At 41.0% G+C, this 20,820-nt stretch overlaps 1 protein-coding gene across 1 annotated transcript in view; it reads left to right on the top strand.

Annotated features, from left to right (window-relative positions):
• LOC145397968 (glutamate receptor ionotropic, delta-1-like) overlaps positions 1–20,820 on the top strand; it is a 125,260-nt gene that overhangs the window by 53,022 nt on the left and 51,418 nt on the right. Inside the window, exon 2 of the mRNA XM_080270943.1 lies at positions 7,491–7,690. Within this exon, the coding sequence (XP_080127069.1) occupies positions 7,491–7,690 (200 nt within the window). The remainder of the gene's footprint in view (positions 1–7,490; positions 7,691–20,820) is intronic.

Consider the following 20,820-nt stretch of genomic DNA (forward strand, 5'->3'; position numbering starts at 1 on the left):
ACCCAGTCCCTTATATACCACTCCACTCCAACCCTCCATCTCATCCTTGGCCTCCCCCTTCCACTCCCCCTCCCCCTCCACTTCGCTCACATTCACTCTCCTCGTCAGTATCTCACTCTCCATCCTCTCCACATGACCAAACCATCTCCAACTGTTTCTCCTAACGCTTCCTATAACATCCACATCTACATCACAATGCTCCTTCACTTCCTTAATTGTCAGTCTGTCGCTCCATGTGACTCAACATACTTCTCTCTAATAACTCATTTCCAATGCCCTCTCTTTTGACTTGATTCCCTTCAACAGGGTCCAAACTTCACATTCATACGTTAGAGTTGGTATCACAGTGCTGTAATACAGTATCTTTTTCACTTCCATGCTCACTTCTCTGTCTTTTATCACTGCTTTATATGAACCAGCAGCCTTTCTTTCTTATTGAACCCTTTCATGCGCTTCATCCTCCAAAATTCCATCCTTACTCATCACACTACCCAAGTACTTAAACGCACTCACATTTTCCATTTCCTCCTCATCCAACCTTACTGTACATTCACTGACTTCATTTCTCTCGAAGACCATAACTTTACTCTTCCCTACATTCATCTTTAGATTCCGTTTCTTACACACCTTCCCAGACTCATCCACTATGCATTGCAACTCCCCTTCATCTTCACTTAACAACACAATACTTCACTTAACAACTGGAAACAACAGTACAGGGAGTTTCCATACACTGCTCTCACTCATTAGGGCCGCTCCAACACCCACTGTAGCATCTTGTATCTCTTTTATAACCCCATCCATATACAGACTGAACAATCATGGATAAATGACACATCCCTGTTTCAATCCAACCTTCAAATAGAAAAATTCACTCAGTTCACTGTCCACATGCACTGCAGACTTAGAACCCTCATGCATACGCTTCATGGCATTCAAGAATTTCCTATCTACTCCACATATTCTTAATACTTTCCACAATCCTTGTCTATCCACCCTGTCATATGCCTTCTTCAAATCCATGAAGGCAGCATATAACTTCTTTCCCTTCTCTAGAAACTTTCCCACTATAGACCTAAAAATGAATATCTGATCTACACAGTCTCTTCCCTTCCCAAAAGCTCCTTGTTCTTTTCTAACTATTTCCTCTGTTATTTTCCTAACCCTGTCAATAAGTATCCTACCGTATACTTTTCCCATTGCACTAAGAAGACAAATGCAGCTATGATTACCACACTCTTATTTTTCCCCTTTTCCTTGGTACAGAGGAATATTTATACCCGACTTCCAATCCTCCGGGACTCTACCTTCCTCCCAGGCCAATCTGCACATCTTCCACATCCATTCCACTACTATCTCCCCCCCATGCTTCAGCATTTCACCACGCACTCCATCAATTCCAGGGGCTTTCCCCATTTTGACTTTCTGCACTGCTTCCACAACTTCCATCCTAGTGATTTCTTCCTCTTTTCTTACATCGCTCCTTCTCCTAGCTATTTCCCTGCCACTTATAGTCACATTACTTTCATTCTCTATGTTCAACAATTCCTTAAATTTTTCTCTTCATCTGCTCACTTTTTCTCCCTTCTCTACCAGTTATCTGCCATTTTTATCATTCACTCTCCAACTAGCTTCTTTAAAACCCTGTCAAACTCTCTTACCTCTTTCCAAAACATTTTCTTGCATTCCCTCCACTTTACTCAAATTCCTTCCAAATTCCTCATCCACTCTCTTCTTACTCTTTCTTACTAATCTTTTTACCTCTTTCTTCTCTACATATAACTCTCCTCTGTCTTTCAACTTCCTCCACCCCCCTGTTTCTCATTCACTCTACAAGTACAGAATATCTTTTCTACTTTTATGCCACGGCCTGTCTCACCTCTTCATTCCACCATGCTGTTCCTTGCACCCTCTTTCTTCTTCTCTTCACCCCACACACCACTTCACATGCTGCACAGATTTCTTCTGTGAATATCTGGCACACACCCTCCACGTCCCCCATTTGCTCGAAATCACATTTAGCCAATCGCTCCTCCAGTTCTCTCTTATATTCTGCCTTATCCCCATCCTACTGTAACCTTTTCACCCTCCCTCTAAGAGCTACCCTGTCGTTCTCTTCTTCTATTCCTCCACCTCGTTTCGACCCTGACTTTCACCACCACCAAGTGGTGGTCAGAAAGTCCCCTCTCCCAACCTCTATATGGTCTTGCATCCATTACACGCCTTCTCATTCTATCATCCACACACGCATACAGTAATCAATCATTGCATTCCGTTCATACGTTCTTATAAATCGCCACGTATACCTGTGGATCATTTAGTGTCTGAAGAGGGTATTGGCTATCACCAACCCTGTCCCGGCAGAAATGTCCACTAGAGCACTGCCTTTCTCGTCCTCCTGTGCAGGCACACCCCACTCACCCACTACTCCGTTCACCTTCACATTCCCTATTTTTCCAGTTATATCTCCAATCAAAAACCCTCTTTCATTCTTTCTAAACTTTTCATTGCACGCTTCCACATTTGTTCAGAACTCTTCTTTCATCCTGCTTGCACGATCTTGCGTTGGTGCATACACACACACAATAGCCCACACTTGTAGTCGAACTTCCAATCTAACCCACACAATTCTTGACCCAACTGATCCATACTCCCTTTGTTTTTTTTCAATCTCCAATCTCTTGCACACAATACACACTCCTTCTTTGCCCTCTCATTCTCATCTACTCCCGCGCATATAGCTCACCCATACTCCCATTCTCTCACACTCTCACCTCCCATTTAGTTTCAATTAATCCACATACATACACTTTTGCACCCTCAGGCACCTGGACAATCTCTCGTTGTTCCACTTCATCATTTGTACCCCTTACATTTCATGTCGCAATCCGTACCATGTCATTTGTTCGGTCCTTGTTCGTCACCTGCTGGTCAGTCCTGGTCTGAGACTTCTTGTTCATATTTTTCGTTATAGTAGGACTCGGTTAAATTTGCGGCTTTGGTGTGGCCCGCACCTGTGTACAATTGTGCCACGTTTCCCCAACTTGCGATGTGAAACGGAAGCTATTTATGTACAAGGCAACACAAATACGATAAATTCAGATGAATAAAACTTACACATGTGTATTTTGATGGAGGAATCAACAGTAATCTTATTATGCATAAAATATTTATACAGTAACACAGAAACATGGCATACATATTGTACAGTGTTGCTAAAAGAAATTGTAGTCACTTTTAATGTTTTTTAGCGTAGTTTTAGGGTGGGTAATAATATTACAGTTATGGATATAAGATAATGAGCCTGAAAAAAGAAATATGCCAATATCCAAAGTAAAAGAAATAATTCATATAATTCTTGTGAGTGGCAACACTGACACACCCAGTCTGGCCTAAGGTAAAGTATGTACCTCCATAGACCCAAGCATAGCTTGTACAGGTGTTGCTAGGGAAAAATGTTCACATTTACTGGCTTTTACCGTAATTTTAAGGGCGAGGAATAATCACATTTATAATCATAAGCTAATATGTAGGACAAAATAGTAGGCATATGCCAATACTGAAGTAAAAAAAAAAAAAAAAAACATTATTCACTTGCGAGCGGCAACACTTCCACACCCAGTCGGTGGCCTTGACCTCAGGGGTGGTGTGGAAATGATGTCAAATTTACAATATATACAATATTATGTAAAAGAAAATATCCAAAATGTCTCTTGCAATAAAAGAGAGAGAGAGAGAGAGAGAGAGAGAGAGAGAGAGAGAGAGGCAGGCAGGAGAGGGGCAAGGTTGAATGCATTGTCGGCATGACGGGGGGTGGTGGTGGTGGAGGCATTGTCAGGCTGAGAGAGAGATGGAGGAAGGGGAAAGAGAATGAATGAATGAATGAAAATCAATCATGGTACTGCAATAACGGGTCATCTGTCGCCGTATACAAAAAATGATAAATATCACTAAATATCACAAAACCAAATTAACAAATGAAAGCACAATTATAAACAACTTATAAAAGAATCAAAAGTACTCAGGGTGGCTCACATCTCCCGCCAGGAGAGAGAGAGAGAGAGAGAGAGAGAGAGAGAGGACGGTATAGAAAACGTGGCACACTGTACACAGGTGCGGCCCACACCACAGGCGCAAATTTACGCGAGTCCTACTATAGTTGTTTTCCGGGGAGGGGCACTAATCCTCCGCCAACCCACTTGTTGTCACGTAGGAAACACGTGTTGGTTAGTTATAAGGTTACCACCCAGCGTTGTAAAGTGTTTCCTAGTTTACAGGAAATCATTTTGTTTGCCATCATTGTATCTCTCTCTCTCTCTCTCTCTGTATATACGTTTTATATATATATATATATATATATATATATATATATATATATATATATATATATATATATATATATACATGGAGCCTCTGTGGTACAGTGGTAGAGTGTGCGTTTCGTACATGGGTGAACAGGGTTCGCGCCCCGCCAGGGTAATTAACTTTGGGAGTGTTCACCCGGCCATGTACTGCATTGGCAGACACAAGGGGTGCTGTAGTTGAACCAGTGTCGCTTACTATAAAGTATGCTTGCACCCAGTCGGCTTGCCTGGGCCGATTACACTTGGTTCACAGACTACACACACATCCAAAGCCACTCCAACACTACAATTACACTTACAAGCACTTCTCACCCTACATACAATCTCTACCAGACAGCCTGAGCCAGTTGGCAGAGATACATTGACTGTATCGTCCCGACTTCGTTCGGGATAGGCCGGTCCTGCAGTGGATACTCAAACGGCTGATGATGATACACACAGTATATATATATATATATATATATATATATATATATATATATATATATATATATATATCGTATGTATGGAGAAAGTGGACAGTTTCACTAACTATTATCCAAACTTTTTAGGCCGAATATAATAAGAAATATATGACTGGAGAATCTGAAAGCGACTTTCGTGTTGAGCAACTGTATCAGTAATGGTTACTGAACCACGCATCGGTGTAGTGACTTTAGATATGTCAGTCCACACTCAGGAATACTAACCATTCCGAGATAAGAAGCTGCGAACTGTCCATTTTCACTTCCAGTATCGTCAAGTTCTCACATTTTTTTTTTTTTTCTTCTCCTAAGGAGTGGAGAGGGTTGGGGGTACTTGTGAAGTTATCAGGCATTTATGAGATACTGCCATTCCCTTACCTCTGACCTTGGCTAATAAACTTTTGACCTAAGGTCGACCTGCACTAGAAATGAACGACATAATATTATTTCTAGACCCAGGCATAATTTTTTTTTTTAATGTGTCCGACTCTATACAAAGACTTCAGGCCCTATTTTTCAGGGGCGGTGGCCTATCCCAAGGGCCAGTAGTCCCCGTACATCTCCACATGTCACCACTTCGGCGCTAACACCACCCGTCCTCATTGAATACATGCTAGGGTTGTCTCATACCGGACTGGTGTATTGGTATTAGGGGGGGGTACTCTTACGACATGTCGGCGGGTCTTCTGGTAGATCAGGAAAATCTTCTTTTATGATATTCAAATCGTTAAACTGTTCCCTGTCCCAGCCGGGATTTGATCTTGGGTCCATTAGGACTGCAGGCCGCCTCTCTACCGATTCAGCCACCTCCTACCCCTATGTGGCAATTTCAGTCTAGACTGGATCAGGCACTGACGAAATTTTATTAACATACATCAGTACATATGCATACAGTTCGTCCATAAATATATACATACATGCAAGCATACATTTCTTAATACAAGAAAAATGGAACCAAAGGCCAGCAGCCAGCAAAATGGCATTCCTTCCAAGAACAAATTAAATCTAGATAATCGAGAGCCAAATTCAAGATGCGTTCATTTCGAGATGCTTGGACACATTGCGTTTGAAAGACTGGGGACCGTAAGCAGTAGGAAATATATACATACATGGTTATATTCAAATACAGATATACATATATACAAAATTTAAATATAAAAATAGATACCAACCCGACCACAATTGCTACTTCTCTGACGTCAGTTATGAAAGGCAAATATTAATAAAGTGAATGGAAAAGATGTTTTTAGTATCATTTTTTAAACACACTTTTACAGTAACTGCAATATCAATATATTCTGTAAAAAAAAAACGTTTCGTACTTCGCTTTGTATGTGTCAAGGAATTCCAATTTGACATTTTTTACGTTCAAGTCCCAGGGAGCTCCCAAAATCTGACAAAATGACCGAAGATTGTCGGAAACCTGTGGGAAAATAAAAATTCTTACTTTAGTAGTTAAAAAAAAAAAAAATCGCCACAATACTGCTGAATATGACCCAAAAGTACGAAATTATATACCAAATAGTAATTTGCTCTGGAAATTATCAAAGCTACAGCAAACCAGTGCAAATTCTTTGAAAGCTAAAATATAAACAACATTATGCATGCTTGGTCATACATATTTCACACCTTCAAGTGTGGACGTCTGCAACATCATTGGCTATAATTATGTCTATTAGCACGGGTTGGTAGATGGCAGGGGGATGAATATAGTTTTGAATGGTGAGTTGCTTGAGGAGGTAGAGTGTTTTAAATATTTGGGGTCACATGTTGCTGTGGATGGAAGAATAGATGCAGAAGTGAAGTTTAGAATAAATGAAGTAGGAAAGGTGCTGCGAGGAATGAAAAAGGGGTTCAGATGTCGTTCGCTTAGAATGGATGTAAAGAGAAGGCTGTATGAGGGTGTTGTGGTACCGACTGCGTTATATGGGGCTGAAACATGGAATATGGGTGTAGCAGAGAGGAAAAGTTTGACTGTAATGGAGATGAGGTGTCTGAGGAGTATGTGTGGAGTGACGCATATGGATCGAGTGCGAAATGATGACGTGCGAAGGAGATCTGGAGTTGTTCAGGAGATGGCTGGTAGAGTTGAGCAGAGGGTGTTGCGATGGTTTGGGCATATGGAGAGAATGGATAATGAGCGATTGGTGAAAAAGATAACTAGATCTGATGTGAGAGGTGTAAGGCTGAGAGGGAGACCACGAACAGGATGGATGGACAGTGTGAAGAGAGCGCTGGATGCAAGACGGTTGTCTGTTGAGCAAGGAAGAGTGGCTGTGGGTGACAGAAATAAATGGAGAGAAACTGTGAATGAATAAATGATGACGCAGCCCTGAGGGAATATTCTCCCGCATTTGGTCTGATCAGCTGGTCAGGTCAGGTGCGGGTAAGGGGATGGGTCTATTATGATGGCAGGGGTAAATCAGCTCTGCTGTCGGGCCCTCCTGCGGATGTCACTGATTGCACTGCGCAGTTGACCCTTGTGTAGTGTGGTGCAGTGAGGATCTGTCCCTTCTCCCCTTTGGGGCTAAGATGCGAATGAATGTGGTTGAATGGATGAGTAAATGGGGAGTGTGTCGTCCTGTCTCGGCTACCTCCCTTTCCTTGGGGGAAGCAGCCCAGGTATATAGACAGATAGATAGCACGAGTGTTGATATTTCAGGTGGCCGCCGTGTTGCTGGGTCAAGCCATGGATGACAGGAAGGTGCAGATGTGGTGGGCGCGGGTGTGGCTGATGTCCTGGTGGCTGGTGGTGGAGATCCTGGCTGTTGTCTACACAGGCAACTTGGTGGCCGTCCTCACCATCCCTGCCTACCCCAGCCGCATCCAGACATTACAGGATCTGGCCACGTCCCATTACATGTGAGCATCTCTCTCTCTCTCTCTCTCTCTCTCTCTCTCAAAATAGTAAGCTCAATGAGTTGCAGCCCTGTTTAGCTTTTGCTTCCCCTTTCGATAAGTGAGGATGATGGGTTATAGAGACTGTAGAAAATGTTCCTATTCACATCCACGCTAAAGACCTTTAGTTGTTCTAGTCTGCCAGTCATTTGCTCATTCCATCAAAGAATAATAGCAAGTGTATTCACACACACACACACACACACACACACACACACACACACACACACACAAACAGTTTGAGGAGGATATAATAAATAAAAGTAGTGATCAACCAAAGCTGTTTTACAACTACATCAGAAGCAAAACCAAAGTAAATGATATAATACAATCCATTACAGACGAGGGAATCACTTATACACAAGAGAAAGATATTTGTGAAACATTAAATAAGAATTTCCAAGTAGTTTTTACAGAAGAAAAATTTTTTTAAAGGGACTATGTGGAACATGCATGTCCACACATACTACCAGATATACAAATAGCAGAAAAAGTAATACATGAGGAGTTAAGTAAATTAGACAGAGGAAAAGCAAGTGGTCCTGATGAAATTTCATGTTGGGTACTACGAGAATGTGCAAAGGAATTAAGTAAACCATTATTTTTAAATTTCAAGAAATCCTTGAGTCAAGGTAAACTACCTGATATTGGAAGAAAGCAAATATTGTCCCCTTATTCAAGAATGGAAATAGACAAAATCCACTCAACTACCGACCAGTATCACTGACCAGTGTTGTAAGCAAGGTATTAGAAAAGCTTATAAGGAAAGCTTGGGTAAATCATCTAGATGAACACAGTATAACAGAAAGACAATTTGGTTTCAGAAAAGGAAAATCATGTGTTACTAATCTGTTGAGCTACTATGACAGAGTAACAAACACAATAAAGGAAAGAGAAGGATGGGTGGACAGTATCTATTTAGATTTCAAGAAAGCTTTTGACACAGTACCACACCAAAGACTTTTATGGAAACTGTACTATCAAGGAGGAATTCGAGGCAAACTGTTTTGCTGGATGCAAGATTTTCTCATAAAAAGAGAAATGAGAACAGTACTAAGAGGAAACTACTCATCATGGAAAGAAGTGACTAGTGGAGTACCACAGGGTTCAGTGCTGGCACCAATCATGTTTTTAGTGTATATAAATGATATAAACAGTAACACTGGAAATGAGAGCTATCTGAATATGTTTGCAGATGATGCAAAAATACAAAGGAGAATTACTAACACAGACTCTTGTAAAGAGCTACAAGAAGAATTAAATAAACTTCATGAATGGAGTAATACATGGCAAATGGAATTCAATGTGGACAAGTGTCATGTAATCAAGTTCGGTAAAAGTGGAAAAAGATCTGATTGGGAAATAAAACCCTATACACATCAGAAAGAGAGAAGGACCTAGGTGTGATTATCAATAACAGACTATCTCCAGCTGACCACATCAGAGAGAAGGTACGGAACATGTATACACTGCTTGCAAATATGAGAATAGCATTCACATACATAAATGAAGACATGCTAAGAAGGATAATAACATCATTCATTAGACCAACCCTGGAGTATGCATCAGTAGTCTGGAGTCCTCATCTCAAAAAACACATAGACAAGATTGAAAAAGTTCAAAGGGCCGCTACAAGATGATACCAAGCTTAAGGGACCTAACCTACGAAGAAAGACTAAATAAACTGAATCTACCAACACTACAGGAGAGAAGGAAAAGAGGTGACATGATAATGCTATATAAGTGCATATCAGGGAAGGAGAAAATAGACATAAATAATTACTCAACATATGGAGAAGCATCAGCAAGAGGACACTGCAAAAAACTGCATAAGAATAGAGGTGATAAAGATGTAAGGAAATTCAGTTTCCCAGACAGAGCAATTGATCAATGGAATGCACTACCGAATGAAATAGTGTGTGCCAAAACAATTCACAAATTTAAGGATATGTACGATAAATATGGTTTAAGATACAGAACAGTACGAGCTTGACTCATTCCTGTAAAGATACAATTAGGTAAGAACAATTAGGTAAGAACACGGCTGATTCCGATAATTACTATTATGTAAAATTTTTACCTCTCATGATGAATAAAGTATTGCGAAAAAATACCAAAAAATATCTAGATATGCTTAACAAGTTGTAGTGATAACTAGAGCACCACAAAATTGTCCAAGGACAATATAGATAAAGAACTTCTCACAGCCATTGCCTATTAGAAGCCAAGGTATAATGGGACCTTGAGGTCAAAGTCTTATCTTTTGCATGTCATCTTAGGTGATCACAGTCTATATGCCCACCAAGTTTGGTGGCTCTAGCATTAACCCTTCACGGAAAATTAGGTGACACTCGGAACATCTAGAAACATCTCAGTTTTTGATCACAAGCAATCTCACAGAAGAATCAACCGATTAGAACCATACTCCCTCCCACACTGTGTCTGCCTTTACCTGCCGCATCCTGTTAACGTATGGGCACGTTACAACATTTTGTCACGCTGAGTCCCATCAACGTACCCATAAGTTTTGAAACTGTGAGGTCCATCATTTGCACAGTTTTCAAGTTTTGCACGTGATTTTTGGTAGGCGTACCTGCCACCAGGCGGCGACACTGCCTTACCCTGCTTGATCCCCCCCCCTTTGCCAATGTTTCGACAACTCCCCCTTGAACAGTGACGAGGCCAGTAAAGACATGTTGTGCCACAGTACGAAATTCAAGGCGAGAGTGTTTCCCCAATCGATGACGATGTTGAGGACAAAGATTACATGGCCCCAGAGGAAAAAACGAGCAGAAGTGACGAGGAGGTAACATCACCAAGGAAGGTTGCTGTATGTTGTGTTCAGTGAATGAAACGATGCTTATATCGCCTATAGATTGTGTGAAAACCAATATAATCTTGTACTACATATAAATTCGTACCTAATGAACAAATATCTACCTATTCTGAGTGGTTTGCAATAGTTACTGCTACCATAGAAAACACGACAGTCACAGTGTGGCTCCAGGGATTATTGTAGCCTACCAGGTGTTTAAAGGGTCACCTATATAGCCCATTTCTAAACTCAGGTGAGCACTTTTTCTGTGATTTGCCGTTTTTTCTCACAAAAAGCGGAGGTTTGAGCAAAAAAAAAAAAAAAAAAATCCAAAATCTACCGGGATTGGGAGGGGGAGGTTCAGTGGTGAGAAATCGGCCGGGATGCGGCGGGTTAAGGCTATATTACAGTAAAATTCCAGTTTCCTATGCCATTCTTGAGATAATGGGGCTTACTCACTTTTCTGTGTCCCGGATATTATCCGAAGATCCAGTTGACGGATTGCCATCATATTTTGCCAAAGAAGTGGACAGCTATCCTACTAAGTTAACCAAGTTTGAATGATCTAGGCCAAATAGCCTTTGTAATGTTGCAGTTTTAAAATAAGTAGCCTAAGAATAATAACTAAAACACCATAATACTGTCCAAAGACAATTTTGATACAGAAAACCTTCCCACTGCCATTGCCTACTAGATGGCGAAATATAAGGGACCTTGCTGTCAAGGTCTTTGATCTTGTGCATGTCATCGTAAGTCATCACTGTCTATAAGTCCACCAAGTTTGGTGGCTATGTCTTTAATCCTTCAAGGAAAATTAACTGACATCCGGAATACCAAGAAAAATCCCAATTTATGACCCCACTCTGTCTCACAGGATAATCAGCCTATTAGAACCTTCGTCCTTTCCACATTGTGTCCGTCTTATCGATATACTGTAGTAAAATTTCAGCTTCCTAGCTTGAGCGGTTCTTGAGATAGCATGGCTGACTCACTTTCCTGTGTTACGGATACTATCAGGAGATCTGGTTGATGGACTGCCACCAAATTTGACCAAAAGAAGCGGAAAGCTGTTCACTTAAGCTGACCAAGTTTGAATGGAGTTGCAGACTATTTCCCCGAAATAAGCTAGCTGGAATCAGAATTCATTAGAAACCAATTGACTCTTAATGTGCACCTCCCCCCAGATAACATGCAAGAAGAATTCCTAGAGTTGGTGAACGACTCTCTTGCAACAGAAGCAATTGAAACACTTCCCTTGACCAAGTTCTGGTCTAAAATGAATGGGCTTTACCTTTCTGTAGGTGATTTGCTGTGAGGAGTTTGTTGATGCTCCTTAATACTTACCTATGTGAACATAAGAACTAAACATGGAGCACAGCTTAATGTAGCATGACCTTCGATTATGTCTGCCCAGTACTGTTTCTCTAACTGAGAAATTTGTTTGCACAAAACAGGCACAGCCTTCCCAATGAAGTTTAATACTGGTTGTCAGGGTTAAACATGGTGTTAATAACTGCCAAATGAAGTACTTGTAAGTTCGATAGTCTTACAATAATTTGATCTAGACCATTCTACAGTGAATTAGTGCTATTTTAAATTTTCTCCATAATGTAAGTACAATTTAACTCCCGTATAGCATCATTGTACATTGAGTATGATGTTAATGCTTAATTGCTTAATAAAATAATTACAGTTTAAACCATGTGATATTATCCAATGGAGTACCGTTGTATACTGCATTAGTCTTAATATATTACCATTGTATATTCATTGTATGATGAAATAGGGGTATGAGTCGATGGTCTAGTAAATCAGGGGGTATTAGTGGGAAAAACGTTGAGAACCCCTGCACTAGATGTGACGAATATAAAGTTATTGGCAAACGAATCCAACCAAGTGAAACATTGTTTTTCCTTCAACAGAGTTTTAAACATATGCAAGAAGTTGCCTAAGAATGTGGTAGACAGCAGGACAGTAATAACATTTAAAAGTTGATTAGATAAGCATCCAGTTATGAATCCCCAACTTACACATTAGTTGTTGAATAATACAAAAAATTAACAGTTATATTCCCCTCTTTCGAATCATGGTAATTATTGCATCAGCATTATTGTTTGAAATTAACGTTACTTTTCCTTTACAGATTAATATAGTGTAGATCAGTTACACTAAGAATGAGTTTTTCATCCGTTTGTCTGCCCACTTGTTCGTTCACACTCTACAGACCTTAATTATGGAACGATTTTGACATTTCACGTTCCAAATTAATCGCAACCAACGGGAGGTGAGCCCTTATCTTATTCGCGAACTCTTTAAGGTTAACACGAAGGCCACAGTCACCCTTCCCCCCCAAAAAAAAAAAAAAAAAACAAGACTACAGGACAAACGTCTTATATTATAGCAGCATAGGTATAAAACTGGTATCACTGGGAAGGACATTCATAATACAATAATTGTTGCCCTTCTCACATCTTTTATACGATCCTCTGGCAGTTAGCAAACCGCAAAATAAAATAAATGAATAACTAAATACAAACCTGTGCTTCTACCTCATTAGGTAGTGGAGATTGGCCAGAAGGTATGTAGCAGACAGTTAGATATGCAGGGAGGTAGGTGAGGAAGTAGGCAGGGAGATATACAGGCAGGGAAATATGTAAGGAGATAGGTAGGCAGGGAGATAGCACGGGAGGTAGGTAGGCAGCGAGGTAGGAAGGTAGGGAAGTAGGTATGTTGAAGGTAAGTAGACAAAAAAAAAAAGATAGGGAGGTAGGTAGGCAGGGAGGGAGGTTAGTAAGTTGGAGGTAAGTAATGAGTTAGGTAGGAAGGCAGGTAAGTACTTTGGTAGGGAAGCAAGGAGGAAAGGAGGTATGGTAGGTGCGAAATTAAGCAGGTAGGGGAGTAGGTAAGTAGGAAGGGAAAACCAAAATATTTTTAATACTAAAAGATTAACTTGCATCTTAATTCCTCTTAGTTAAAGGATCACACTCTAACAGAATGGATGAAAAACCTGAAATCAAAACATGATAACCATTCTACTGCATACAACAATTGTCAAACGAGACTTTGAACCTCGAGACCCTTGCATGACAACATGCAGCTAGTACGTTGCTAAGATTAGATTAGTGTTCTATATAAGGAGATATGAGGAACATTCCACATATTAAGCATTGTGCCGTAGGATTAGGTTAATGTTTATATCTGGAGATGTGTGGAACGTTCTGGAGATTTCGGCATGTGTGTTTTGTTTTATTTCTGTTTTTCCATAGGAATTATTTCTTATCATTAATGTTTTCTGCTGAATCTGGACTTGAACTACAGCCATCTGCTCAAAGGTCTGCTGAATACTTGTTATGGGGGTCTGGGTGTACAGGTATGCATAAGTGACGTTGTTAATCTAAGTACATTTTTGTATGAGAAAGTGTGAGTTCTCCCCTAGGATCTTATATGTGCATAACTGTGTCAGAAAATGTGAGTTCACTGCTAGAGCATTCTAGGCTGCAGCAGTAGGGGGAAGGAGGAGGGAATATTATGCAACCCCCTTTGCTTGGAGTCAGTCAGCCAAGTGTAATGGATAGGAGAGTGTGCACGTGTCAGTTAGAGAGCAGAGATTCAGTTCAGTTTTAGTCAATGTGCCAGACAGTTCATTTCAGTGAGTTGTGTGTGGCAGTTCAGTTTTTCTTCAGTGAAAAGTCAGTGATTCAGTGGTAGAGTTAGTGAGTCAGACATTGAGAGCTAATCAGTGAAGGACAGAGTAGTCATTCAGAGTCAGTATGTGAGATTAGTCGGCCAGTGAATGGACACTGATCAAGTAACAGTGCGTGAAGGACAGAGTTCATGTGAACGACAAAATTAGGTGATTTGCAACTGTAAGTCAGCCGTGCCTAGATGGAATAAAACGCACAAGTGTTCAGCTCCCTTTGCTTAACCGCTTGGCCTGCCTATGTGTCGTTATCGATGTATCTACGAACACCAAGGTTGTAACACTATGGCAAATGATTCATCATTAATACTACCAACGTAACTTACAGTAATGACGACCGCCCGTTTTAGGTGGAAATATGCTTTAATCCAGGCCTACAGCCAGACCTTTTGAAGGAAGGAGGGTCGTTTTCTGCTGAATCTGGACTTGAATTGCAGCCATCTGCTCAAAGGTCTGCTGAATACTTGCTATGGGGGTCTGGCTGTACGCATAAATGACGTTGCGAAGCAGCACAAAACTTCTGAACAACACAGCCACTTTCTCCACTAATAAGAGTATTAAAAAAAAAAAGAGTCCATGAGAAAGTGAATCTTTAGGCAGATGGGAGGGACGTCTGATCTTATCAACCACTCACTCCATGACTACGGGCCTGTTAGTTCTGTTTAAATTAGAATAGGTATAAGAGTTTTTCAGCTGGACAATGCCATCATTATTTCAACAAAAGACTGCATAGAAACAGAATTATATGGGAAAACATCAGGCAAACACAAATGAAAGGAAACAGTTACCATGTAGAACAAGCACAGCAAACCTGCGCAGCCCCTTGACAGCAGGAGACATTATGAAACTTGCGGGGAAAGAACTGAATAATATCATAGTCACTGCTAAACATTTTCATTAACACACTCAGTTGCCAGTGAATAATACCATTGCTAGCCAAAAATATATGGGCATTCTCTGAGTTGTGATGGGAATGGTTTCAGTCAGAACAACAGCAACAGCAGCAACAGGCGCCGTGGGTCTACCCCCCAGAGGATGTTGAAGCAGAGGAGGACAGCATGGGGGCCAAACCATCGCAGTCCCTCCCGGCCCGAACCTGGGAGTGGCTTCGGTCGCCCGGGCAAGTGCCACATTTCTCAGCACAACATACACAACAACCCCTTTCTTTCTACACCGAGAAATGACTCCTCGACGGTCATTTCTCGAATTTCTTCTAGCCGGTGACATTGAGAACAATCCAGGACCTACCAACATATACACATGTCCAGCATGCTCAAAACCTATCACTTCGAGCCGACAGACACAGGGCTCACTTCAGTGCAATTCCTGCAAGAATTGGACCCATTACACCTGCACAACACTTGCATCCAGAAAATTTTATACAACACCTGGACCTGCTCCTTCTGCTCCGTCCCCCCACCCACTAAACCTCCCATCAACCCCATTCCTACTTCCTCCACGCCTCTTCAGCCTAACCCAACGATCCTTCTCACACCATCCAACCCCCAACCCCTCCCATTGCACTCCAGTCTAATTCACACCAACCCTTACCTCCATCACAACCTTCACCTACCCCTTCCCCTCTACCCTCACCCCCACCTTACCCCGTGCTGCAGCACACAGCACACATTGTACACACAACATAAACATTCTTCAAATAAGCATATGGCATAAACACCAAAAAACAAGATTTCACACAATTCATCAAACAACAAAACATACACATTGCCATTTTACAAGAAATTAAACTACGCAGAACACAAAAAAACACCTACATTTCATAATTTCACCACCACTGGACAAGACCAGGCCGACGGCGGTGGCGGTGGACTCATCACCCTGGTACACCAATCGATCAACTTTTCAGATACTAGTGCACACACAGTCACTTCCTTCCCCACATGACACCACAACAGAAATGCAATCAGTTAAAATACACACTGGTAAAAAATCACACATAACAATTGCCAGTACATACATTCCCTCCCAATCGTTCCCCACAGTACCACACAATTACTCTCCATAAATACGCCACATCATTAACAGTGCCAACATCATCCTGGGTGGTGATTTCAACGCCAAGGAGTCGACCTGCCATGTCAACTGACATGCCAGGTCGACTCCTTGGCGTTGAAATCTTGACACAGACAGAAGGCTGGTACTACAATCCCAAACAGATAATCTTTTCATACTCAATAATCTCCATCAACATACCCATATCCCACACCAAGCCTTCTTCCTCTCATCATCCCCATACATCACCTTTTGCTCCCCAAACCTCGCCCCCACAACATCCTGGAGAGTGGTCAAAACCCTTGGCTCTGATTAACTCCGAATCATCATCACTACCAAAACCAGAATCACCCAGCTGGCCACAGACACAAATACATTAATTAAAAGAGAGCCAACTAGTAGGCCTTCACAACTGAAACAGAACAACACTTTGAAACATTACACAGTACATCCATCACAGACATCAACACCGCTATGCACACTTTCAAAATAATTATTCAAACTGCAGACAAAAGACACGTCCCTAGAGGCAACAGAAAGAGACACAACCCCAACTTCACACCAGAAATTCAAGGCCTCATCAGTCAACAGGGCACACTACGACACTCCCCAACACCACACACAAAAGACACCATACAACAAATACAAGAACTCAACACTCAAATAAACAATAAATTATCAGAACAGCAAATACTAAATTGTAATAATTATCTCCAAATACTTGATCACGAAACAAACACCAGCAAACTCTATAAAACAATAAACAGCATGACACTCTCGAACAACATTACACAATCACACGCTGCCATCACAACAACAGACACCATACCTCCAAACAAACAACAAACAAACACTCTCATGAATCACTTTTCATATGTCAGTCATCTAAACCCTAATCACAACGCCTGACGTGTCATCTGATGCAAGAAACAGTCCCCTACAGACCCAGACTTCGAACGTTTCACTTACAACCAGACGAAGCACATCATTAGCAACCTTAAGCACTCATCTGCCTGTGGACCAGACAAAATAAGCAACATACACCTTAAACACCTTGGACCACAAGGCATACAAGCACTCACCAACATATCAAACTACAGCTACTCACACAACATACAGTAATACCCAACATCTGGAAGCATGGCACTATCATCACTATCCCCAAACCCAACAGAGACCCCACATTACCTTCCTCACACCACCCCATCACACTCCTCTGCACCGCCTCCTAAGTCATTTAATGACTGGTATTACAACTAGTTACACCCCCCCCCCAGCACCATCACAACATGGTTTTAGGCCTATACATTCCACAAACACCCTTCTTACAGACTTTACACAGAGAGTTCTTGATGGCATCAATTTAGTAGGCCACCACACAGAACACTCTTGATCACACTAGACATCAGCAAAGCTTTTGATGTCATCCCCCAACACAACCTCACAAACAAAACATTCAACACAAACATGCACAATAACACAAAAAGATGGCTGGCAAACTATTAGCAGGCACATGTGATCATAGTACCAATTTAAATTCAGTTTATTTTTTCCTGCAGTCAATACCCCCTGTGGCCCTATTTCTCACAGAACCACAAATCTCATCCTGTATTGAAATATCCCCATTTTGTTTTCCCTGTTACCATCGCATTACACGCTTCCGTAACAAGGGCGGCAACTGTTGTTATATCAAATCTCAGTATGCAGTTGACACCATTTTAAACTTTACTTCATCCAGTTCTGATTACTCATTGTATTAATTAAATTGTCAAAATATTACCAAATATATCTGTGTAGTCTATCCCTCCCCCAGTGCTTCTTCGGAACCCAGTGTATTTGACTTCATGTCCAAACGGTTGAGTAACCTTAACTTTACCCTTAGCACCGAAATAGCCATTTTGGGTGATTTTAACTTACATAATGTAGAATGTTTATTTGCATTCTGCCAGGACTGACGATTCTGGTCTAGAGTGCGAGCTGTTTACAGAATCGTGTAATCTCACGCAGTTGGTAAAGCAACCAACCAGAATACCAGATAATCCTGATCATAATGCCCATCTCTTGAATTTATTCTTGACAAATAATCCAGATCAGTACAGGGTAGAGGTATTGTCTCCTCTGAATCCTCTGACCACAATCTCATCAAAGCCTCATTACAGCCCCCCAAACCTCCCCGTTCTGAACCTGTCAGGGTGACCCGATGGCACTTTGACAGGCCAAACTGGGATGGATTTAGAAAATATCTTGCTGACATTCCATGGCAGTCTTTCTTCTCCAATGATGCCAAATCTAGCCAGTCCCACATATGCGATTTAATATTAGCTGGTATGGATTTATTCATACCAAGTCAACAGTTCACTAAATGAACTCGCCAAAATGGTTCGATAGCAACTGTGCCAGAGCAACAGCCCAAAAGTCATTAGCATATAACTCTTACTTAAAATAAAAAACATCTGAATCACTCTCCGATTTTCAAATTGCTAGAAATCATGCAAAAACTGAAATAAATCTCGCAAAATCAAACTTTCTTCAAAATCAAGCATCAAAAGTACTTAATAACCCTAATGACAATAGAATATTCTAGTCAACTCTCAATTCTTTCATAATAACTTTAACAAGTCATCATCCATTCCCCCACTAAAATCTTCATATGGCAACATTACAAATGACCCGTGTGGGAAAACGGATATCTTAGCTAGTACATTTGCCAGAAATTCTACCATAGAGGAAGTCAGCCAGAAGGTCCCAGTACTAGAACTTGACTCTCCCGAAATTATTCCACTTAAAATACAGAGAAGATACATATAATCCAACCTAGACAATTTACATACCAATAAAGCTCCAGGCCCAGATGGAATTCCGCCAATTGTTTTGAAATAGTGCTCCCCATAACTTGCCTCTGTTCTTGCTAAATTATTCAGACTATGCATACATACTTCTTCATTCCCTAATTCATGGAAAGAAACGAATATCCACCCAATTGCAAAGAAAGGGTGTTCCTCGGACCCCTCTGATTACAGACCAATAGCTGTCGGTTTTTCTCTTGGTAAGGTATTTGAAACTTTAATTAATAACCACATAGTTAAACATCTTGAATCCAACAACTTAATTAGTGATAGACAATATGGTTTTCGCCACGACAGATCCACCATTGACATGGTCTCCTGACTCATACCATCCATCAATCAATTGACCTGCATGGAGAAACTCATGCAGCAGCCCTTGATATTCCTAAAGCTTTCGACAGAGTATGGCACCGTTCCCTGTTGTCTAAACTCCCTTGGTATGGACTAAAGACTTTTTTCCCTTTGATTTCCTTATATCTCAGCGACAGAAAAATAAGAGTAAAAGTAGATGATGTATATTTCAAATTCCACTCAATTAATGCTGGCGTGCTGCAGGGATCAGTTCTTGCACCAACCTTGTTCCTGGTTCATATTAATAATCTTTTATCTATCAACCAAAATCCCATCCATTCATATGCAGATGACTCAACACTTCATAGTTCATTCACACTCAGACACCCATTTACGAAGTCTGATATCTCTACCTCTCAACTTAGTACAGCCATCCCCATTAATCAAGACCTATCTACAATCAGTGAATGGGGACAAAACAACTTTGTCTCATTTAATGCTAGTAAAACTAAATATACCGGTATACAATTTACTAATAGACATGTATTGCCAAATTCGTACATTACCTTCAAGGTACAAATATTCCCATGTCCAAAAGTATTGAAATTCTCAGTCTCTCACTTAACATTGCCCTCAGCTGGACCTCTCATGTCAGATCACTGGCTAAAACTGACAAGCAGTTAGTTATGATTTATAAGAGTCATGGGTGCTCTCAGCCTGAATACTGCTCACCCTTGGAGAATGGCTGTAGAGAGGTTGCATTAAAACAACTGGACAAAATTCAGAACAAAGCTGTTAGAATTATCAATAGTCCTGGTATTACTATTAAACTACCTCCGCTACGAGCAAGAAGGAATGCTGCCTCCCTTGCATTATTTTACAGATATTTTTATAGCAAATGCTCAGACGAAGTTGTATCCATTGTGCCACCTCTCCATGCCTTCCTTCGTGCTACACGGGCATCTGGTATCACTCATGACTGGAATGTCACTCAGCCATATTGCAGAACTTCTGCCTATCAGAAGTCTTTCATTCCCCGAACTGCATCTCTCTGGAACTCGCTTCCCCAAAGTTCTTTCCCTCAAAACTTCAACCTACAGCTGTTCAAGTCTAACTGTTACAGGTACTTTATGAACAGAAGACACCAGTAATCTGGTGTATGGATTAGTTTTTTTATTCATTTGTTTTCTCTTCCTTTTTTCTGTTATTAAAAAAAAAAAAAAATCATGTGACATTTGCCAGTGAAACATCGAACATCAGAAATTTCACAAATGGCGTCCCCTGAGGATCTGTTTTGTCCCCAACTCTCTTCAGCCTATACATGCACAACATATCCACACCCCACACACTACAGATACACATAGCTTCCTAGGCAGACGGCAAAATACTTACATGTACACACCAAAACGCAAACACAGCCACACACATC

The sequence above is a fragment of the Coenobita brevimanus genome, chromosome 44 (assembly GCF_032717465.1).
Source record: "Coenobita brevimanus isolate Jiangsu-jjx chromosome 44, ASM3271746v2, whole genome shotgun sequence".
NCBI lineage: Eukaryota > Metazoa > Arthropoda > Malacostraca > Decapoda > Coenobitidae > Coenobita > Coenobita brevimanus.